General features: G+C 37.0%; 1 protein-coding gene and 1 long non-coding RNA gene across 6 annotated transcripts in view; one reads left to right on the forward strand and one right to left on the reverse strand.

Moving 5' to 3' along the window:
* Nucleotides 1–24,824, reverse strand: part of SYCP2L (synaptonemal complex protein 2 like) — a 102,972-nt gene that overhangs the window by 19,588 nt on the left and 58,560 nt on the right. For 3 of the 4 annotated variants that reach the window (XR_013373392.1, XM_077885767.1, XM_077885769.1), the window contains 7 exons: nucleotides 22,104–22,152; nucleotides 19,776–19,923; nucleotides 18,837–18,886; nucleotides 16,677–16,779; nucleotides 15,630–15,703; nucleotides 15,417–15,486; nucleotides 1,031–1,132 (listed from right to left, as the gene is read on the reverse strand). Coding sequence is in view for 3 of the 4 variants with exons in the window: in XM_077885767.1 (XP_077741893.1) it covers nucleotides 1,031–1,132; nucleotides 15,417–15,486; nucleotides 15,630–15,703; nucleotides 16,677–16,779; nucleotides 18,837–18,886; nucleotides 19,776–19,923; nucleotides 22,104–22,152 (596 nt within the window). In the remaining variant the exon portion in view is untranslated. The remainder of the gene's footprint in view (nucleotides 1–1,030; nucleotides 1,133–15,416; nucleotides 15,487–15,629; nucleotides 15,704–16,676; nucleotides 16,780–18,836; nucleotides 18,887–19,775; nucleotides 19,924–22,103; nucleotides 22,153–24,824) is intronic. The other variant, XM_077885768.1, reaches the window with a different exon arrangement.
* Nucleotides 40–23,475, forward strand: LOC144306326 (uncharacterized). 2 transcript variants are annotated; one of them, XR_013373395.1, is made up of 5 exons: nucleotides 40–210; nucleotides 15,399–15,513; nucleotides 16,055–16,141; nucleotides 16,665–16,747; nucleotides 22,267–23,475. It is a non-coding gene; the product is annotated as an uncharacterized LOC144306326 (long non-coding RNA). The 2 variants fall into 2 exon arrangements; XR_013373394.1 differs by having other exon boundaries at nucleotides 41–210; nucleotides 15,399–15,509; nucleotides 22,267–22,388.

Here is a 24,824-nt window from a genome sequence, read left to right on the forward strand (position 1 = left end):
AATAGAACATTAGATAAAGCTAACACGGTGCTCAAAGTAGATGTGCTCAGGCCATCAGCTGCCCAGAGGATGGAGAGTCAGTCAGAGGCACAGGTACGATCCATGGTAGTAGCCTCAGTGGAGCCTGACTCTGGCCTACAAGGCCCACCTGAAGCATCAAGTCCTCACGGTGAGCACCTCATGCTGCTTCCCATCAAAACTCACTCTCTGGTAAGTGCTCATTTCATCCTAACTTTCCCAGAACTTTAAATTGGAGCACCTGCTATTATGTCTAAGCAGCAGCCTGAAGGAGGTGTTGCAGGAGGTTTTAATGAGGACGTGATGGGAAGGACATTTCTATGGGGGTAACATTGGCATCATGGCCTCTGGGTGCCCAGCATTTTATGAGGGCCCATGAGGGCTCTGATACTATTCTAAGAGATTTGTAGGTATTGACTTATTTAATCCTCACAAAACCATGTGAAGTAGGCACTATTGTTGTGCTTATTGAACAGAGGGAGCAAATAAGTTGTGCAAGCTCACACCAACAGTGCCAGGATTAGAACCCAGGCTGACTGGTTCTTAACCACCAACTGCTAGTACCCCTGGGCTTCCCAATTTGACCTCTTGGGGCTTCCCATTTTGAAACAGAGTAACATCATTTAGCAGAAGGCCAACCCCACATATGCAGATGCTTTGGATCATTCTCCTTCCTTGGTATAGAGTAGATCTTTCTTACAAAAACTTGGTCAATAACTACCAACCCAAGCAGAGATCTAGAAGTTTGAGAACCTGAGGCCCTGAAAATTGTCATAAAGCGGAGTGAAGAGGCAAAATCAAAATGCTAGAAGGACACGGTGCTTGTTTGCTATTATCTATAATTTGTGCAACAATTTTCTTGGCTTTGAAAGGACAAAATGCTTAGCTTTTAGGGTTCTGCAACTCCTCTGATCTTCAAACCGTAACCCCCTTGGAGTGTGTGCTGGGACATTCAGTGCTTACAGATTTATCACAGTCCTGCTTGAATAGCTGGTTGGGCACATAATGTTACCTGCTACATCTGTCTCTTCTGTCACTGAACAGAGAGGCTCTGGAGCAGACCCTTCTTCCAATTTTGACTGTTTTGACTTAGCAAAGCTGCCATCTGATAGGTCTGAAAGCAAGCACAGCACAATAACCACACACACGTTCCTCTTGTCCCAATTTTATCTTGTCCTCTTTCCACCAGTTAATACCTAACTTTGATAAGTAGCAAGCAAAACTTGTTCCCGGTTACTAAGGACTTATCAGTTGGCATGCAAAGAACAGCCCGAGTATCAAAGCATGAAGTCTGCTGATGCCTGAAAGAGGACACAGGGGAACGGGCATCCCTTTGATGAGCTCTGTAACATTTGGAATGATCTGCTTAGCAAAGTACAGATGGACTCAAACAAAACAGTAGTGGATATAGCATCAACACTGCTAGGGCTCAGGCTAAATGGCAAGGGAAAAAGGTATCTGAGTAGATGGGAAGCTCAGGAGATCACCCCGCAAGGCGCGTCACCTGCTGGCGACACTAGAGCTTTAGTGCTGTACTGAGGGCTGCCTTATAAATGAAGTCATGCTGGCTCCTCACTAGCTAAACTTTGAGACCTCAGTTTATGAGATTTTAAATATAGATCCTCTTTCAATTTGGCATTTACTAAATATTTTCTATTGATGTTCACTTTTATCCCAAACATGTCCTTGTTCCTATGTGAGCCCCCCGCCAAACTTATCAATGGCACCACCATTGTCAATAGAGGCCTCGAATTAGGCCCAACTCCTGCTTTTCCTTACCATCCTCCCATCTCTCTTCCATCACCAAAGGCCAAGGTCCTGCATACAGAATGAATTCATCCCTCTTTCTGCATTCCTATGTCACGACCCCGTCCAAGCCCATCCTCCCTGGAGGACCTCACCAGTCCTATGCCTTCAACTGTGTTAACTCCCAAATTTCTCTCTTCCCTTTATTTTTTTTTTAATTTTTTTTTAATTTTTTATTTATTTATGATAGGCACACAGTGAGAGAGAGAGAGAGGCAGAGACACAGGCAGAGGGAGAAGCAGGCTCCATGCACCGGAAGCCCGACGTGGGATTCGATCCCGGGTCTCCAGGATCGCGCCCTGGGCCAAAGGCAGGCGCCAAACCGCTGCGCCACCCAGGGATCCCCCTCTCTTCCCTTTATTAAGCAGCAAATTTGTGTTTCCAACTGCTTAGCCAACAACCCCATCTCAAAACATACTCTATTCTATCCTTCTCCACCCAAACCACTCTTTCTTCCCCACCATACACTTAACCCCTACATATACACCTAGCTGTGAAGTCATCTGGCTTTGCCCCTTCTCTTATTTAATAAATATTTAATATTTATAATTATTTATAATTAATATTAATATAAATATTTAATATTTATTAAATAAATGCTACACAATATCCAAGTTCCTATGAAAGAAAATTATAAACCAAGGTGTTCCCAAGACAGCAACATAGGAAGACCCTGAATTCACCTCCTTCATAGACACACACATCTATAGAGCAATTAAAGAATGGAGGGCATGGCAAAGGAGAGAGAGACCACATAGAGAACAGCAAGAGAGAGGGAGACATGGTACTGAAGGGGACCCCAGCCCCCACACTGTGAACTGCAGTGGGGAAGGATAGTCCTAAGGAACAGGGAGCAGATTTGTCTGCCCGGGGCAAAGAATAAAGGCTGTGGTTTAAAAGGGCAACTAGGATAAAAAAGATCAAGCCCTAGGACCCTGCCAAACAGTGGGGTAGCTACTAGAACTCACTCTGGATCAGAGGGGCTGGTGAGGACTGTGGTTTATGTTCATCCTCTACCTTAATAGCACAGAGGGAATGTGGCTGCCATAGCTGACCTACTTCTATACCAGCCCCAGCCATCCTACCAAAAGGGAGCCAGTGCAGCACATACCACGACACCCCTGGCCAGCAGTCACTATGGCTCCAGCTATCTCATCAAGACACAAAACATCCCAGAACGCTTTAGGCCTGAATCACTTCACCTCTAGACAATTTGCCAGGGCCACCCCCGCAACGCCTCCCTCTGCACAGAGTGCCCTTGAACCCTCTAGGACCATCCCTCCTTTGGCTCCAGACTACCCCCTGCATGGAGCATCCCAGGACACCCCAGCTTGCACCTACTTCAGTTTTAACCATCCTACTAGCATGCCCTCTACTTAGAAGGTTCAGGGATGTAGAGAAAAGGGAATCCTCTTGCACTATTGTGGGAATGCAAACGGGTGCAGTCACTGTGGACAACAGTATGAGGGTTCCTCAAAAAGTTAAAATCAGAACTACCCGGGGTGTTTAAAAAACAAAAAATACAAAAAAAAAAAAAAAACAATTCAAAGGGATACATGAACCCCCATGTGTTCAGCAGCATTATTTACAATAGCCAAATTATGGAAGCAACCCAACGGTCCATCAATAAATGAATGGATAAAGATGTGGTGTGTATACACAATGGAATAATATTGAGCCGTAAAAAGAATGAAATCTTGCCATTTGCAACAACATTGATGGAACTAGAAAATATAAAGCTAAGCAAAATAAGTCAGAGAAAGACAAATACCATATGATATCACTCATATGTAGAATTTAAGAAACAAATGAGCAAAGGAAAAAAAGAAAGACAAACCAAGAAACAGACTCTTAACTCTAGAGAACAAACTCATGGTTACCGGAGGGGAGGTAAGTGAAACAGATCAAAGAGATTACACATACACTTAATCTTGTTGAGCACTGAGAAATACATAGAAGTGTTGAATCACTATATTGTACACCTAAACCTAATATAACACTGTATGTTAACTACACTGGAACTAAAATAAAAAATAAAAGCAACAGAAAAAGAAATTCCCACATAGAAGGGAACCTCCGTAAGTTTATATTTGGCATATATCACAAAGTGTTATAAATATAATTATTTTATGTTATATATCAGCAGATGCCTCATCAGAAATTTTGTAGGCTGAGAAAAAAATGGAAAAAATACACACACACACACACACACATATATATATAAAATGCTGGGAGAAAACAATTGCTAACCATGAATATTTGAACTGGAAAAGTTGCACTATAGAAATGAAGGAGAGGTAAAGACTTTCTCAAACAAATAAAAGCTGAGGGAGTTTATCATCACAAGACCTTCCTTATAAGAAATGCTAAAAGTAGTTTATCAAGGGAAAATAAAAGGGTGCCAATTAGTAACATGAGAACGTAGGAAATATAAGTCACACCAATGAGCACACAGTTAATATCAGGATACTGTAATGTGGCGGTGTGTTAATTACTTGACTCTAGTATAAAGGATGCAAATATTGAAAATAATTATACCTATAATAATTTGGTAAATGTATGCCCAATATAAACAGAGGTACTTGTGATGACAAAAACATAAAATTTGGGGGAAGAAAAGGGTGGAGTTTTGTATGCAAAAATTCCATCATTTTGAAATAGATTATTAGATATCTAAGACATTATATGTAGTCTTGGTAGTCACAAGCAAAACCTACACAAAAGTCACAAAGCAAAACCTACACAAAAGATACACAAAGGGTAAAAGGTATAAAAATATACCATGGTGAAAAATCACCAATTCACAAAAGAGAGGAATAGATTAACAAAGGTACTATAAAACAGCCAGAAAGTAATAAAATGACATTAGTTATTCCTAACCAATCAATGACTACTTTAAGTGTTAGTGGACTGACCAATTAAAAGAGGGCGAGGCCCAAATAGACATTTTTCCACAATTGGTCAACAGACACATGAAAGGACATTCAACATCACTTATCAGGGAAATGAAAATCAAAACCGCAATGAGATATCACCTCACACCTGTCAGACTGGCTAAAATTAAGAAGGTAAGAAACAACAAGTGTTGGTGAGAATGTGGCAAAAAAGGAACCCTCACGTACTGCTGCTGAGAATGTAAACTGGTACAGCCACTGTAGATAACAGTATGGAGGTTGCTCAAAAAATTAAAAATAGAAATACCATATAGGGGCACCTGAGTGGCTCATTCGGTTAAGCATCTGACTTTGGCTCAGGTCATGATCTCAGGGTCCTGGGACTGAGCCCCATGTCAGACTCCTCACTCAGCAGGGAGTCTGTTTCTCCTTCTGCTCCTCTCTCTCCCCCTGCTCAAAGTCTCTCACTTCCTCAAATAAATAAAAGAAATCTTTTAAAATGCTGTATGATCCAGTAATTCCACTACTGGGGAGGATTTACCCAAGGAAAATGAAAACACTAACTCAATAAGATCTATACACCCCTATGTTTATTATAGCATTATTTACAACAGCCAAGACTTGGAGGCAACCTGAGTGTCCATCAATAGATGAATGGATAAGGAGGATGTGGTGTATACACACACACACACACGCACACACACATATATTATGCAGCCATAAAAAAGGATGAGATCATGCCATTTGAGACAACATAAATGGACCTAGAGGGTATTATGCTAAGTGAAATAAGTCAGACTGAGAAAGACAAATGCCATATTATTCCACTTACAAATGGGATCTAAAAAAAATGAACAAACAAAAAGTAGAATCAGAACTATAAATACAGAGAACAAATTGATGGTGGCCAGAGGAGAGGAGAGTGAAGGGGCTGGACAAAATGGGTAAAGAAGAATGGAAGATATAGGTCTCCAATCATGGAACAAATAAGTCACAGGAATAAAAAGCAAAGCATAAGGAATTCAGTCAACGATATTGTAATAGCTCTGTATGGTGACAGATGGTAACCATACTTGCAATGAACATAGCATAATATATAAGCTCGTCAAATCACTAAGTTGTATGCCTAAAACTAATGTAATATTGTATGCCAAGTATACTCAAAATTTTTTTGAATTAAATTAAGTGCAAGAGGATTGAATTCTTCAATCAAAAGGAATAAAGTAGCTGAGTGGATAAAAAAAAAAGACCTAATTATATGCTACCCACAAGAGATTTAGCTCACTTTAAGGATGTGCATAGGCTAGGGACACCTGGGTGGCTCAGCGGTTGAGCGTCTGCCTTTGGCTCAGGGTGTGATACTAGTCCAGGATCGAGTCCCGCATCAGGCTTCCTTTAAGGAGCCTGCTTCTCCCTCTATGTCTCTGTCTTTCTCTCTGTCTCTCATGAATAAGTAAATAAAATCTTTAAGAAAAGAAAAAGGATGTGCTCAAAGAGAAGGAAAAAATATTCCATCAAATAGAAACTAAAAGAAAACAGAGATAGCTTATACTTACATCAGACAAAATAGACTTTAAGTCAAAAGTAGTAATAAGAGACTAAAGACAATCACTGGATAATGATCAATTCATCAAGAGGATATAGAAACAGTAAATATAAATGTATCCAATGTCAGATAAATATATTAAGGAAATACTAACCCATGGGAAGGGATAAACATACTATGAATTAATAGTAGTAGACCTTGATACCACACTTTCAACAATGGATAAATTATACAGACAGAAAATCAATAAGAAAACACTGGACTTGATTTTACTTTACACCAAACAGACCTAACAGACACATACAGATTCAACAGCAGAATAGCAATTCTTTTTAAGTACATGTGGAATATTTTCTAGGATACACCACATGTTGGGTCACAAAACAAGTCCCAGGAAATTTAAGAAGATTGAAATAATACAAAATATGATCTGAAAATAGAAATACCAGGAAGAAACTGGAAAGTTCACAAATATGTGGAGATTAAGCAGCACATTCCTGAACATTTGTGTCAAAAAGGAAATCAAAAGGAAAATCAAAAAATATGTTGACACAAAGGAAAACAGAAACAATCTACAAAAACTGGAGCTCAGTAAAACTAAGTACTGAGAGAAATTTCTAGCTATAAATGCCTACATTAAGGGAAAAAAATCCAAATAAACCACCTAACCTTACATCTTAAAACTAGAAAAAGAAGACCAAACTAAGCCTTATTTGCAGAAGGAAAGAAAGATCAGATCAGAAATAAATAAAATAGAGACCAGAAAAAAAAAATCAATGAAACTAAGAACTGTTTTTGTTTGTTTGTTTGTTTTTGGAAAAAGATAAAGTTGACAAACTTTTAGCTAGACTAAGGGAAAAAAAAGACTCAAAATAAGAAATAAGAGACATTACAACTGATACCACAGAAATATAAAGGATTCACCTTATATAAAGGTGAATAGTTATACACCAAAAAAACTGGATACTTAGAAGAAATGGACAAATTCTTAGAAACATACAACCTACTAAGACTGAATCATGAATAGAAAATTTGATAGACTAGTAATGAGGAAATCAAATCAGTGAATTCTACCAAGAATTTAAAGAATTTACACCAATCCTTCTCAAACATCCATAAACTGAATAAAAGTAAATATTCTCAAATCATTTGATGAGGCCATTATTACTCTGATACCAAACCAGATACTACAAAAACAAACAAACAAAAAAACTACAAGCCAATATACCTGATAAATATAGATGCAAAATTTCTCAACAAAAGACTAGCAAACAGAATCTAACAGCACATTAAAAGGATCATACACCACAATCAAGTGGGATTTATCCCTGGGAAGCAAGGAGGGCTCAACACCCACAAATCAATAAATGTGATAAACCGCATTAATAGAATGAAAGATTAAAATCATATGATCATTTCAATAAATGCAAAAAACCCCACATTTAACAAAATTCAACATCTTTTCATGAAAAAAAAAAGCTCAGCAAATTGAGAATAGAGGGAATGTACCTCAATATAATGAAGACCAGATATGACAGGCCCACAGCTAATGTCATACTCAATGGTGAAAATTTAGTTTTTCTCTAACATCAGGAGCAAGACAAGGGTGCCCACTCCTACTACTCCTATTTAAGATAGTACTAGGAATTCTAGCCAGAGCAATTAAATAAGAAAAAAAAAGAGGTTATCCAAATTGGAAAGGAGAAATAAAATTGTCTCTTTGTAGGCTATATGATTTTATATAGAGAAAATTGCAATAGCATCAAAACCAATAATATACTTAGGAATAAAATTAACCAACAAGTTGAAATATCTATACATTAAAAACTGTAAGACACTGATGAAAGAAACTGAATACACAAATAACTGGAAAGATATCTCATGTTTATGGATCAGAAGGATGAGTATTAAGATATGCATGCTACCCAAAGCCATCTATGGACTCAATACAATACCTATAAAATAAATTCCAAAAGCATTATGGATCCCAAAAGACCTAGAATAGCAGAAGAAATTCTGAGAGAAGAACAAAGCTGGAGACATCACATATCTAGATTTCAACCCATACTACAATGCTATAATAATCAAAGCAGTATGGTATTATGCAATGGAATATTATTCAGTCCATAAAAGAGAATGAAATCTTGCTATTTCTAACAACAGAGATGGATCTAGAGAACACAATGCTAAATGAAATAAGTCTATCAGAGACAGACAAATACCATATGATTGGACTCATGTGGAATTTAAGAAATAAAACAAATGAGCAAAGGGGGGAAAAGAGAGGCAAACCAAGAAACAGACTCTTAACTCTAGAGAATAAACTTATGGATGGATGAGGGGATGGGTAAAATAGGTGATGGGGACTAAGGAGGGCACTTACATGATGAGCACTGGATGACGTATGGAACTGTTGAATCACTATATTGCACACGTGAAATTGATATAACACTGTGTGTTAACTATACTGGAATTTAAAAAATAATAAAAAGGACTTTTAAAAAGATTTATTTTTAGAGAGAGAAGGGGGAAGGGCATAGGGAGAAGGAGAGAGAGAGTCCCAAGTAGATGCCACACTGAGCAGGAGGCAGGGCTCCATTTAATAACACTGAGATGACAACCTGAACCAAAACCAGGAGTCAGATACCAACTGACTATACCACCCAGTGCCCCTAATAAAAAGTTTTTTAAAAACTGTATGAAAAAAAAAAAAAACTGTATGGTAGTGGCACCTAGGTGGCTCTGTCAGTAAAGCCTCCGACTCTTGATTTTGATTCATGTCATGATCTCAGGGTCATGAGATCCAGCCCTGCCTCTAGCTCCATACTGAGCAAGGAGTCTGCTTTTCTTCTCCCACTTCCTCAGCCTCTCACGCACTCACACATGTGCATGCTCTCTCTACACAATCTTTTTAAAAAACTGTATAGTATTGGCAAGAAAATAATCACATAAACCAATAGAGCAGAATCAAGGGCTCAGAAACAAACTCTTGTATATTCAGTCAACTAATATTTGACAAAGGGAGCCAAGAATACTTAGTGGATAGAGTCTCTTCCATAAACGATGAGAAAACTGAATAGCACCACCTATACTGGACAAAATAGACCTTAAAATAAAGATTGTAACGAGAGAAAAACAAGAATACTATATAAAGGGGACAATCCAATAAGAAGACATAACAACTGTAAATATTTATGCACTCAACGTGGGAGTACCCAAATACTTAAAGCAGTTAATAACAAACATAAAGGAACTGATAGTAATACAATTAATTACAGCAAGGGAATTTAACACCCCATTTACATTAATGGACAGATCATCCAAACAGAAATCAAAAGGAAACAATGGTTTTGAATGACACATAGGACCAGCTAAATTTAATAGATATATTCAGAACATTTTATCCTAAAACAGCAGAATACATATTCTTTTTTAAGTGCTCATGGATGGGCAGCCCAGGTGGCCCAGCGGTTTAGCGCCGCCTTCGGCCCAGGGCCTGATCCTGGAGACCTGGGATCAAGTCCCATGTCAGGCTCCCTGCATGGAGTCTGCTTCTCCCTCTGCCTGTGTCTCTGCCTCTCTCTCTGTGTCTCTCATGAATAAATAAATAAAATCTTAAAAAAAATTAAGTGCCCATGGAACATTCTTTGGAACTGATCACCTATTAGGCCACAAAATAACTCAATAAATTTAAAAAGATCTAAGTCATACTATACATCTTTTCTGGACACAGTGCTATGAAACTAAAGACCAACTATAAGAAAAAATCTGCAAGAAGCACCTGGGTGGCTCAGTCAGTTAAGTGTCCAACTCTTTTTTTTTGTTTTGTTTTGTTTTAGGATTTTATTTATTCATTTGAGAGACAGAACATGAGCAGGGAAAGGAGCAGAAGGAAAGGGAGAAGCAGACTCCCCATTGAGCAGGGAGCCTGATGTGGAGCTCGATCATAGGACCTGGGATCATGACCTGAGCTGAAGGCAGAAGCTTAACCAACTGAGTCACCCAGGCACCACATGTCCAACTCTTGATTTCAGCTCAGGTCAGGATCTCTTGGTTGTGGGATAGGGCCCCATGTTGGGCTTCACACTTAGTGGGGAGTCTGCTTGAGATTCTCTCTCTCTTCTCTCCCTCTGCCCCTCCCCCCACTTGTGCTCTCTAAAAATAAATCTTAGAAAAAAATCTGCAAGAGCACAAATATGTGGAGGTTAAATAACATGCTACTAAGTAATGAATGGACCAAACAAGAAATCAAAGAGCAAATCAAAAAATACATGGAGACAAATGAAAATGAAAACCATGGTACGAAACCTTTGGGATGCAGCAAAAGTGGCTCTCTGTGGGAAGTTTATAGCAATACAGGGCTATCTCAGGACGAAAAATGTAAAATAAACATTCTTACTTTATACCTAAGGGAGTTAGAGAAAGAACAAACACAACCCAAATCAGTAGAAGGAAGGAAATAATAAAGATTAGAGCAAAAATACACAAAATGGAAACTAATAAAAAAAAATTGAACAGATCAATGAAACCAGGAGCCGGCTCTTTGAAAAGATCAACAAAATTGATAAATTTCTAGCCAGACTTTGCATGGGGAGAGAGGGAGAGGATTCAAACAAAATCAAAAAGAGGAAAAATAACTGATCCCACAGAAATACAAGGATAAGAGAATATTATGAAAAATTATATGCTAACAAACTGGACAATCTAGAAGAAATAGATAAATTCCTAGAAATGTATTAACTTCCTAAAATGGAATCAGGAAGAACTAGAAAAGTGGAACATACTGATTACCAGCAATGAGATTGAATCAATAGTAAAAAAAACTCCAAACAAACAAAAGTCCAGGACCAGATAACTTCACAGGTAAATTCTACCAAACATTTAAAGAAGAGTTAATATCTACTCTTCTGAAACTATACCAAAAATTAGGAAAGAAAACCTTACAAACTCATTCTATGAGGCAAGCATTACCATGATACTAAAACAAGATAAAGACACTTAAAAAGAGAGAACTACAGGCCAGTGTCTCTGATGAACATAGATGCAAAAATTCTCAATAAAATATTAGCAAACCAAATCCAATAATACATTTAAAAAAATCATTCACCATGATCAGGCTTTATTTCCAAGATACAAGGGTGGTTTAATATTTGCAAATCAACCAACTTGATACAACACAGTAGTAAGAGCAAGAATAAAAAAAAGTATGATCATTTAAATTGATGAAGAAAAAAAAGAGAAAAAAATAAATTGATGAAGAAGCATTTGGCAAAGTGCTTTTCATGATAAAATTTTTTCATTTTCATGATAAAATCCCTCAACAAAGTAGATTTGTATAGAACCTACCTCAATTAATGAAGGCCTTATGTGAAAAACCCCCAGCTAACATCAAATTCAATAGGGAAAAAACAGAGCTTTTCCCCTAAGGTCAGGACCAATGCAAGAATATCCATTCTCACCATTTTTCTCAACCTAGTACTAGAAGTCCTGGACACAGCAATCCGACAAGTAAAAGGAATAAAAAACATCCAAATTGGTAAGGAAGAAAAATACTCTCACTGTTCGCAGATGACATGATACTATTTATACAGAAAACCCTAAAGATGCCACCATAAAAACTACTAGAACTGATAAATAAATTCAGTAAGATCTCGGGATACAAAAATCATTGAATGGAAGGAAGTCCATTGCATTTCTACACACTAATAATGAAGCAGCAGAAAAAGAAATTAAAAAAAAAAAACAATCTCACTTACAATTGCACCAAAAATAATAAGATACCTAGGAATAAGCCTAACCAAAGCAGTGAGAAATCTGTAGTCTGAAAATTATTAAACACTGATGAAGGAAACTGAAAACAACACAAAGAAATGGGATAACATCCCCTGCTCAAGGATAGGAATATTATTAAAATGTCTATACAACCCAAAGCAATCTTCACATTTAGTGAAGTCCTTTTTAATATCCTAGCAGTATTTTTCACAGAACTAGAACAAACCACCCTAAAATTTGTATGAAACTAGAAAAGATAGCAAATAACCAAAGCAATTTTGAATAAGAAGAGCAAAGCTGGAGGTATCACAATTCCAGACGTCAAGTTATATCATAAGGCCGAGTGATCTGTACGGTTTGGGACTGGTATAAAAATGGATACTACATATCAATGGAACAGAAAACCCAAAAATAAACCCATAATTATAAGGTCAATTAATCTTCAACATAGCAGGAAAGAAAATCCAATGGGAAAAAGTCTCTTAAACAAATGGTGTTTGGGAAAAAAGGACAGCTATATGCAGAAGAATGAAATTAGACCACTTTCTTTCACCATACACAAAAATAAATTCAAAATGTATAAATTCAAAGACCTAATGTGAGACCTGAAACCATAAAATTCCTAGAAAAGAGCCCAGGCAGTAATGTGTCTGACACTGGCCAAAACAACATTTTTTTCCTTTTCTTTCTTTCTTTTTCTTTTTTTTAACATTTTTTCTAAATATTTTTCCTGATGCAAGGGAAATGAAAGCAAAAAATAAGCTAGTGAGACGATACCAAAATAAAAAGCATTTGTACAGCACAAGAAACCATCAATGTAATGTAAGGCAACTTTCTGAATGAGAGAAGATATTTGGTTTTTTAATTTAAATTCAACTAGCCAAAATATAGTACATCCTTAGTTTCAGATGTAGTTTTCAATAATTCATCAGTTGCATATAACACCCAGTGCTCATCACATCACGTGCCCTCCCATAATGCCTGCCACCCCGTTACCCGTCCCCCCACCTCCCTTCAGCAACCCTCAGTTTGTTGCCTATGACTAAGAGTCTCTATGCTTGGTCTCCCTTTCTAACTTTTCCCCATTCAGTTTCCCCTTCTTCCTTTATGGTCCTCTGTGCTGTTTTTTATATTCTGCGTATGAGTGAAACCATATGATAAATGTCTTTCTCCAGCTGACTTATTTCACTCAGCATAATACCCTCCAGTTCCAGCCACATCGATGTATATGGTGGATATTCGTCTTTTCTGATGGCTGAGTAATATTCCATCGTATGTACAGACCACATCCTCTTAATCTATTCATCTGTTGAAGGACATCTTGGCTCCTCCCACAGTTTGACTATTGTGGAAATTGCTGCTATGAACATTGGGGTGCAGGTGCCCCCTCATTTCACTGCAGCTGTTGCTTTTCTTTACAATTCATTCTTTGTTTGCAGCCCTAAATAATATGCATTTCAGTTTTATTTCATGTATAATGCAAACAAGTGACATCATACCGTGTAAATTTTGTGTGGCCTGCTTCTGTTCAGAATCATTTGTAAAATCTATTTATGCTGAGGGATGTAGGTGAAATAGATTTATTTTAATCACAGCATATTCAGTTATATGAATGGACCATATTTTATCCGTTCTAGGGCTGTGGGAAATTTGGATTGTTTGCAGTTTGGGATGTTATAAATAATGCCACTATGCAGAATGATTTACATTTCCCTGTCCATATGTGAAAAGTGTTCCCTAGATATATTCTTAAGAACAGAATTGCTAGGCTACAGAGTTTATGTATCTTTAACAGTTTTAGATGTGCCAAATTGTTTTTCCAAACCGGTTGTATCAATTTACTTTCCCATTAGCTGTATGTAAGAGTCCTGTTGCTTCACATTCTCAAACACTCGGGATTTTAAAATTTCTGTGTGTGTGTGTGTGTGTGTGTGTGTGTGTGTGTGTGTAGACGTTGAAGTTTTAATTTGAATATCCCTGATTAAGGTTAAGAATCATTTTTACATGTTAGCCATTTGAATCTCCTCTTTTGTGTGGTATCTAAAACATCTTTCCCATTTGTCTGGAGGATTCTTTTTACATCAGTTCCTAGGAACTCTTCATATATCCAGGACTTGGTTATAGGTCTTGTAAATGTCTTCTTCCACTGTATGGTTTGTACTTCTCTTTGTATGATGCTCTCAGTGTAGGTCTTTATGGCTGATTTTTAAATAAAGTTTTTAATTTTAATAAATTCTAATTTATTCATCTTTTCTCTGTGGCTAGCACTTTTTGATCTTGAGAAATTCTTCGCTACCAAAAGTCAAAGATATTCTCACGTAATATTTCCTATATCATATATATTTACTGCGGTACATTTCTGAGTACCACTAGAGGTAAGTGCCACGTGGTATAATATATATTTTCAATTTAAAATATTTTCTATTTTTTGCTTGTACTTTTTTGGCCCAAAGATTACTCAGAAGTATATTTCTTAATTCTCAATAGTAGGGGATTTTTTAAAGCTATGATTCTGTTACTATTTTCTAGATTGATTGCATTGTGGCTAGAGAACATAGTCTGTATCACATAAACCTTTGAAGTTTTGACATGTACTCTGACCCAGTAGAGGTCAATTTTTTAGAGGTAGCTTATGGTCAAAAAGTATAATTCATGATCACTGTAACATCTATATAAAGGTATGTCCATTAGGTCACTTAAAATTAGGTTCATCAAATATTTTATGTTCATTTTTTTCAGTCTGATTGTTCTATCAATTGTTGCATTCCCACCAACAGTGTAAGAGGGTTTCCCTTTCTCTGCATCCTTGCCAACATCTGTTTATTTCCTTAATGTACAGCTATTTCAATCTTCCTGATATTTCACTTAAAATGTAAAGAGAAAACCAACGGTTCGGGAACATCCTAAAGAGTAGCTAGGTGCTAACACTAATTCACAAACCTGTGAACTGTTGGAAAATCTTACTGTGGTTACCATGAGAAAACAAACTGGGAAGTTTCCATACTTGGCCACGCCATTTTTTTAGAACATTGCTTTATCAACTGCAAGTGACCTACTCACTCAGGGATGGAAAGAGCCTCTGGGCCAGATCTTTAGGAAAGGGCCCCCACTGAGCCCTCCTTTGAGGCCAGAGAGGAGGCAGCCAGTCCCAGACTACATGCTTCTTGAAACAAGACCCTTGTTGTTTCTGAGTGAAGCCCCCTGTCCCTCCCCTTGACCTTGACACACTTTTAGAGATGGTAAGCAGATTGTACTGCTCTCTCCAATGCCTGGTGTCCCTATGTAAAGTGATTTTTATCTGCTGCAATTGGAGTAACAGTCCAGCCTACCAAAATCAAATTATTATTTGCTTTCTTCTGCAGAGTTTAGTATTTCCTCACCTCCGTCTTCCAAGTTTTGCAGTTTGTGTTTGAAGCTAGTACTCTTCATCAATGACTCTTGGTCTACAGTCTAAAAAAAAAAAGGCCATAAAGGTATGTTACAATAAGACACAAAAAGTGCTACATCAACCCAAAAGAAGGAATAAAGCACATCATACAAATAGGATATTAGCTCTGGAAAAACCAGATGAATAACCAACAATTAAATAGTACCTTAGATACATTTTCTTCAACTTCTGAGTGTTCCAAGGAAGACAGATCGCTCAGTGGGTGGGGACTTTGAAGTTCTAGGCGTTAGAACAGATTCCAGAGAATAAACATGCGAAGAAGCAATTTCAGATAATAATGTTCTATCACTCTCTATGTTAAATCTTACCATCAAAAAAAAGATACTAAAAAAAAAAAAAAAGTCCCTTTGTATCTTTCAGGGCATGTGTGGTTACTAGGTTTGTAGATCTGTAGGTAAAATGAAGAGCCTCAACTAAATCAGCACTTTTCATAGCTTCCCAGTTGGCTCCCAACATACGGACAAGGTTCCTACCACCTTAAGCTTGTGACCCTTCCTTCTTCTCTCTCATAGTTCTACCTCTTGCTGTCTACTGCCACATTTTCTCTTTTCCTTACTCCTTTTCTTCCAGTGGCAGCCACGCTAAGAAGTGGTCCGTCACCTGCTTACTGACTGCTACCACGTGCCTGGCAATGTGCACAGCTGCAGAATGATAAAGGTGAACACACCAAAATCCTTAGCCTTACAAAAGACATGAATAGTTTCAATAAAATGCGATGGAGGTTAAGATACACACCTAACAGGACAAGGGTTGGCAAAATCTGGCCCCTCCAGGCAAAACCAGTCTACCACTTGGTTTTGCAAATAAAGTTTTAATGGAAATGCAGGCATGTGCACTGGTTTACATCTGGGCTGGGACTGAGGTTGCAGAGCTGAATAGTTGAAACAGAAACTATAGAGGTGAAAAAAGCAAAAAAATACCATCTGATACAGCAATAGTTTACCAATCCCTGCTATAAGTCATCATTTGAGTGTTCTTGCTTCTTTAAAAGTGGAAGGAACACGAGCTAATCTCCAATGTTAAAAGCAAAGTTAAAACACAATGTCCTCTATATTTTGTTAATGAGGACATTAAAGGAAAGATCATATATTTATACTTTCTTCAACAGATATTAAAAGAAAAAACTCTTGTTTAGTTCCAATGACTGTTCCTAAAATTTTTTTTCTATGTAAATCAACAGAAAATCACGCACCTGTTTTCTGAACAGAATCTTCAGGAGAATCTCCAGAAACTTCTGGAGGCATGGAGTTACTCTGCTTGGAGGTATCTTTCCATAATGGTGTTAGAGGTTTTACCTAAAATATAGTATTTTATCTATATGTTGGCAAATCGAACTTCAATAAAATATATATATAATAAATAAAATATAGTATTTATAAAAGAGTGTTAATATCCATAACCATTCAAAATAGCTTTCAAAAACTTCCAGTATATTTCTAATATCCTTTCAAGCAGTTTAAGTACTGGATTTGCTCCATTTGAAAATAAACACTAAGACCATGACCCCAAAGTTGGAAGCACATTAATTCGGTTCAATTAATTCAATTATGAATCAATCAATTCACAATTCTAACTCAAAAATAACTCGAAATCAAAGTCCTCAAAGTAGGGCCCCCATACCAGAAGAGAGCATCAGCGACGCCCAGGAACTTGACAGAAATGCAAATTCCAGAGCCGTCTCTTACTTAGTCAGAAACTATGAGGACAGAACCTAGCAGTCTGCATTTAAACAAACCATGTCAGTCATTCTGATGATCACTACAGTTTGAGAACCACTGCTCTAAATCAGGAATTCACAAACTACAGTTCACTGGACTTCTAATAAAGTTTTATTGGAATGCAACACACTCATTCACTTAGTCCATGGCTGCTTTCATGCTGCAATGAAAGAGTTGAATAGTCACTGCAGAAAATATTTATGATCTTCTGTGTCTAAAATGTTTACAGTATTTACTATCTGATCCTTTACAGAACAAGTTTGCTGACTTTTTTTTTTTTATTATAGTCACAGAGAGAGAGAGAGAGAGAGAGAGAGGCAGAGACATAGGCAGAGGGAGAAGCAGGCTCCATGCACCAGGAGCCCGATGTGGGATTTGATCCCGGGTCTCCAGGATCGTGCCCTGGGCCAAAGGCAGGCGCCAAACCGCTGCGCCACCCAGGGATCCCAAGTTTGCTGACTTTTGCCCGATAAATTATTCTCTTATATTCCAACACAGAGGAGTGGATTTTGAAGGCTAATATTTGTACAAAGTCAGCACTGTTCTCACTGAAACATCAACAGACAGTTGCACAGCTTAAATGCACAGCTTAAATGCACAGCTTAAATGCATGGATTCTCAAAGTTTTGATGTTCACAGCTGCCAGTTGCACAGCTTAATGCATGGATTCTCAAAGTTTTGATGTTCCTTTAGTGTTTCCTTGAAGCAAAAGCTGTATTTAAAATTTTCTTCTGATCTATTTCTAACTGATAAATCAGTTTGAACTCTTCGACAAATAGTTAAGTCCTTGTTCTGGCTCACAGGTTTAAACTATAACTATCTTTGTTGGTATGGAACATGACAGCCCCTTAGATTCGCAGAGGGCAGGGAATAGAAGAGGGCAGAGGTAGGGGCAGAAAACTGGGATTAGAGTACTAACCACACTATATTTCTGCATGGGTGAGTAGGGTGATGCCCTCCAAATTCCAGCAGCCACCCCCTTAGAAAACTCATATACCTGGCACTCTATCTGTAAGTCTTTATATATCTCACTTGACAAGGGACAAAAATCAACTGCTGAGAGGGGTGATTCAGCTATTAGAGGAAAATCTGGCTTTGAATTCATCTGGACAACACCCGTGTTCCTATTTTTAACTCAAAAACAAGGATAACCAAAGTGAATTAAGAAACTTTGAGGATTTATTCAATATTTATATAAGCCTGAAGTCATTTCAACCACTTACAAAATAAAGATTTAAATGTTTAAATCATTAAAAAGCTTTAGAAATAACATGTCAGCAAACTAAAAACTGAGAGACGAATTAAACCAAGAAGTTTATTTTAAGATGTAAATTCAAAGAGCATATATTTACAGGAACGTAGCCCAGATGTGAGCATCATTCATAATAAACCTCTTGCAACAACTTTGGGAACAGTGAAGAAAGATCCGAAGTCTTCAGCTAAGATGCATATTAAATGTTTACAAATCCTTGCAGTTTCTATTGACAGTGATTTATGTACCAGCAAACCACTGGTTTGCTATCCTCATAATCCTTGGAGGAGTTTTTTTTGAGAAGTAAATGAAATTTAACACTAAGCAGATTGACCTGTTTCATTCTAAAGCCATAGAGGACACCCGGATATAATTTACTTACATGGTCTTTCTCATGCTCACTGCCACTGCTGGGAGGGGTAAATAGCAAAACTAAAAAAAAAAAAAAAAAAAAAAAAAGAAGTATATTATGGATAAGTTTGCTTCTGAGAAGTGCAAAGACTCATTTCTCCCTCCCCCAATTATACATGTCCGTGCTGGAAGCAATTTCCAAGTCCTGAAGCTTGCTCAACTGTCTAGCTCTTAGGATCCCTTTCTAATTCTCCACCTTGCTCCTGAGCCTCCGCCCTCAGTGTGAATTCTCTGCTTCAGACTCTGCTCTGATCCTCTCCTCATGTCAACTTGTCCTTGGAGCTTTATCTAATTTAGAATGCTTCCCCTTCTGCACATCTTTTTGAGTACTATTCTTTCCCAGAGATTAGCTCAAATCCCACCTGGCTCCTCCTTGAAGCTTTTCCTTGGGATGCCACCTCATGTTAGATTCTCTTACCTGAACTCCCACTCCATTTATCTATTATCTATATATATTTATAGATATATAGATATATGTATATTATCTATAACATCTAAATATTACCTACAGAGGACCACCTGGGTGGCCCAGTGGTTGAGCATCTGCCTTTGGCTCAGGTCATGATGCTGGGGTCCTGGGACTGAGTCCCACATTAGGCTCCCCACAGGGAGCCTGCTTCTCCCTCTGCCTGTGTCTCTGCCTCTCTCTGTATCTCTCATGAATAAATAAAATCTTTAAAAATAAATAAATAAATAAATATATTACCTATATATTTAACAATTATTGGTCAATTCCATTTTCTTTGGTACTGTTTTATGTATGTACATTTTACCTTTTTAATGTAATTGCACCTGGGAAGAGGGATCATATAATCATTTTTTTCTTTGGTACCCTCCCTTCCATTGCATAACTGAAAAATACCTGATTTATCTGAAAAATGACTTGAAAGAAGACATGTACCAAACTTACGTCTTACACTATTTCTGGTTCTTGTCTTTTTCCTACTAGAATACGGTTTTAGGGATTTCTTTTTTTGGTTACTGGTCCAAGATCGTTCACTGGTACTAGTACTCGAATCTTGATTACTATCCGAGAAGAGGTGTTTCCTATAATTAAACTTTTACAAGCACAGATTATAAATGTGTGCTATTAAAAAGGTTTTAGCTCTCTTTACATACAACTAAACATATCACTACAGAGTTAGACAAAAGAGAAGTAACTTCTAGAAGCCTGGGCTCTCATATAATAAAAAGGCACAGTAGTAAGGAGAGAGGAGGAAAAAAGAAGAAACAGATATCTTTAGTCAATTCTCAACTAAGTTGCTGTTGTAAAGGATGGTTAAAAAAAAGAATTCTTTCTCATCAAATATTGCAACTAAAGAGATCATAGTTATTTGTTCAAAAGCTGATGCAGGGGATCCCTGGATGGCTCAGTGGTTTAGTGCCTGCCTTCAGCCCGGGGTGTGATCCTGGAGGCCCAGGATCAGGTCCCACATCGGGCTCCCTGCATGGAGCCTGCTTCTCCCTCTGCCTGTGTCTCTGCCTCTCTCTCTCTCTCTCTCTGCCTCTCATGAATAAATAAATAAAATCTTTAAAAAAAAAAAAAAGCCGATGCACCTGACTATCATGTCAACACTGTACCTTTGAAATATTAACCCAAATGACAAAAGAATTTAAAAGATAACTTTTGCAATGACAACCTTGTCGACGGGCACTGGGGGTTATTCTGTATGTTAGTAAATTGAACACCAATAAAAAAAAATAAATATAAAAAAAAAATGAAAGGAGTTAAAATAAAACAAGGGGATCATTTTTATTTAAACCTGAAGTATTCTGAAATTAAGACCAGACTACCAAGGTAAATTTAACCTCTTCTGATGGTTTAACTGTACTCTGATTACTTATATATTTTTAAGTTTTTCTGGTTTGGGATTAGTTTTTACAAATGCTGTGACAAATAATGTTTATGCTCAATTTCAATGTGGAATTTGTCTTGATTTTAATTAAAAGAACCCTCTATTTGAACTCTGTTGTGCCCCTCCAGGGGGCCCTGTCCTAAATCATCAATACCTCAACAGAAACTCCACCATTCAGCTGGTGACAGCTCATTCTCACTTTAAGGCAAGGAGGGTTCTTATGAATACAAATGTATTAAGTGGTGACAGTCTCTCACATAGTCTTCTCAAATATGAAATGCATCAGCTGGAAGAGACACCCTGTGCCTAGAATAGAAAAATGCACAGTCATCTCCCAAGGCCATCACTACATCCAGATGAAAACCAGTACCCTCCTTGTTTATGACAGCATGACCCACAACTTTTAAGGTGGGTCATGGTGAATGATCTACTTTTGAAATGAATTTGTTGTTGAAGACCCAATTACTCCTACTTTAAAATGTTTAGCAGTTCAACATTTTTCTAGAGAATGTCATTTTTAAAGGGTACCTTATAAGTGAGGCCTATTTGCATTTTACATTTATGGTGGGGGAGGAGTTTCGGTGAGCCCTCAGATTTGTTCCACAGTTCAGCCCAAAGTCATGTTAAGAGCAAACATTACTTCATTTTATGCACACAATTAAAAAAACATGCAGCAAGGTTTTGCTCGTTTCTTTGATTTATGTAAAAAGGTATTGAAAGTTATCTACAAAACAAAAATCTAGAGCAGTGGCTCTTAAATTTGGCTGCATATTAGAATCATCAGAAGGGGCTTAAAAAAAAAAAAGCCTGAGCATCACCCTAGGTCAATTAAGTTGGAATCTTTGGAGGGCGGCACATATCTAGCCTCCAATAGTCTCATCAACTTCCCTGATGTGATTCCAACTCAAGACTGAGCAGCAGAGAGTGAGAACCATTGCTAAAAGCAAGCCAGAAGGAACCGTAACTCATTTAAAACCCATTATCTCAATTTTTAAAAATTCATTTAATGTTCATTAAAAATGCACTGACTAAAAAAAAAAAAATGCACTGACTATAAACCTAGAATGCCCATAGGAATGGAAAAAAAAAACATATCATTGTCTCAGAGTAAGTAATTTCTTTTCAACTCATTAACGCTTCTGGTTCTATTCAGGATAAATCTCAGGTATGAGAGGGTCTTTAACACGTTTCTTTTTACTTATCTTTTTTTTTAACAAAGCAAGAACCGATTTTTCATTTAAAAGTGAAATAATTCCTCTTATAATAACTTTAAGATCAATTTAATTAGAGATAATAAAGACTAGAGCAGTGACAAATTTTAAAGATGACACACACATAATTTAGAAAGTACTGCCTTAAAACAAGAAGAGTAACTTCATTACCAATATCCTTGTTTTTCGTTTTCTCTCACCCTCGGAAGCAGAATCTGTCCTAAAACAAAACAGGTCAAATGAACAGAACTTCACCAACACCACCTTCTCCCTCCCTCATCGTCCAGCCTTAACTTTTTTTTTTTTTTTCCTTTCTGTGCCTTTGTCTGATCAGGAGCCCAGTGAATGGGAAATATCCCATCCTGCCGACAAGGTTCTCTTACAATCAATTTCCAGAGATTCTCTGCCAGACAACAACTGGTAATTTAAAATAAAGCAACCTTTGTTGAGACCTTCTCTAGGTGTGGTAATGTGACAGAGTGGTATTTCCTGCCTGGCTTTTCCTTAAAATCAACAGGGAGAGCTTAACAAGAAAGGTATTCCCACTAATTCGTGAATATTGAGCAATTTTTCATATACCTGTAGGTCTTTGGAGAAATGTCTATTCAAGTCCTTCACTTGGTTTTTAAAATCTGGCTGATTTTTTGGCTGTTGAGTTGTAGGAGTTCCTTAGATACTTTGGACATTCACTTATTACTATATGGTAGGACAGTATTTTTTAAAAGCCCCCAAAGATAACAAGTGTTGGTGAAAATGTGGAGAAATTAGCACGCTTACACATTGTTTATAGAAATATCAAATGGTATAGCCACCATGGAAAAAAATTGCTCAAAAAGAAATTAAAAAGTAGAACTATCAAATTATGCAGCATCCCACTTCACTTCTGGGTATATATCCAAAAGAAGCATTTTTACAACAGCCAAATTATGGAAACCATTTAAATATCCATCAATGCCAAATACAGCATGATTCTACTTATAGGAGAGATCTAAAATAGTCAAACATTGGAAATGGAAAGGTGAGTAAAAGAGGCTGGAGAGAGAAATATAGAGTTGTTCAACATGTATAAAGTTGTTGTTCAACATTTGCAAGATGCAAGATGAGTAAGTTTTAGAGATCCATTGTTTAACATTGTGCCTACAGTTGACAATACCATGTTTGGCACTTAAAAATGTGTTAAGATGATAGAACTCATGTTAAGTGTTCTTGCCATAATGAAAAACAAAAACAAAAATAAATGAAAAGTTAATGCACCCATATATGTGGGCAACCACTTATCTACTTTGTCTCTATGAATTAGTTTGGATTTTCTAGTATTTTATATGAATGGAATCATATAACATGTACTCCTGTTTTTTTGTCAGGCTTCTTTCATTTGGAGATAATTTCATGTTGTATATATCAGTTGTTAATTCGTTTTTATTTTTGAGTAATAGTCCATCATATGGATATACCAAAATCTGTTTATGTGCTCATCTACTGATGGACATTTGGGTTGTTTCCAGTTTGGGATAATTACAAATAAAGCTGTTATAAACATTCATTTGTATGGACACATCTTGTCACTTCTCTTGGGTAGACAACTGGGATTAGAATAGCCAGGCCAGAAGATATGGGCTTATTTACCATTTTAAAGAACTACCAGCAGTGTATAAAGTTGCAGTTGCTCCACATCATCACCAACATTTGATATAGTCTGTATTTCTCATTTTAGCCACTCTACTACATGAGTAGTGGTATCTTATTATAATTTATATTTCCCTAATAGCTAATGATGTTGAATAAGTCCTTACCTATCATCTGCAGATCTTCCTTAGTGAAGTAGCTATTCAAACGTTTTGCCTATATTTTTATTGAGTTGTATCTTTGTTACTGAATTTTGAGAGTACTTAAATATATTTTTGGTATAAATCCTTTATCAAATATATGCTTTACAAATATTTTCTTCAGAGCATCTGGGTGGCCTAGCTGGTTAAGTGTCCAACTCTTGGTTTCAGCTCAGGTCTTGTGGTCATGGGATTGAACCTTATGTTGGGCTCTATGCTCAGTGTGGAGTCTGCTTCAGCTTCTCTCTCCTTTTCCCTCCCAACCTCTCTCTCTCTTTCTCTCAAATAAGTAAATAAAATCTTCAAAAACAAATATTTTCTTTAAGTCTGTGGTTCATTCCCTTTATTCTCCTGTGTTTTTTTTGAAAAGTGTAAGTTTTTAATTTTGATTAAGTTCAATTTATTAATTTGTTTTTTATGGGCTGTATTTTGGTGTTATATCTAAAAAATCTTTGCTTAATGGAAAGTCACAAGGATTTTTTTCTTATGCTTTCAAACAGGTTTTTACATTTGAATCCATTTTAGTTATTTTTTTATGTTATGGACTATAGACTTAAGATCATTATTTTGTTGCACATATAGAGAGTCAATGGTTCTAGCATCATTTGTTGGGAAAAAAATGATCATTTCTCTACTAAACTGTCTTTGCATTTTTGTCACATGCCAGCTGTCCATCTATACATAGGAAGACTCCCTGCTGTGTTCCACTTTTTTTATCTGCCTTTATGGTAACAACACATTCCTTTCATTACTGTAGCTCTATACTAAGTCTTCAAACACATAGTGTATTAGCCATTTTGTATTTATTTTGAAATTTAATTTGGAGTTATGGGTTCCTATCTGAAATCTAAAAATGGCTTGCCAATTCCTGAAAACAAAAATAAAAATCTCTGCTGGAATTTGAATTGGGTTTGTATTAAACCTGGAGGTCAATTTGAGAAGGATTGGCATCTTACCAATATTAACTGAATCTGCCATCCCATGAACACCATAGCTGTCTCCATTTATTTAGATCTTCCATAATAGCTCTCAGCAATACCCTGTACTTTTCATTGTAAAAGTCCTA

The sequence above is a fragment of the Canis aureus genome, chromosome 37 (assembly GCF_053574225.1).
Source record: "Canis aureus isolate CA01 chromosome 37, VMU_Caureus_v.1.0, whole genome shotgun sequence".
NCBI lineage: Eukaryota > Metazoa > Chordata > Mammalia > Carnivora > Canidae > Canis > Canis aureus.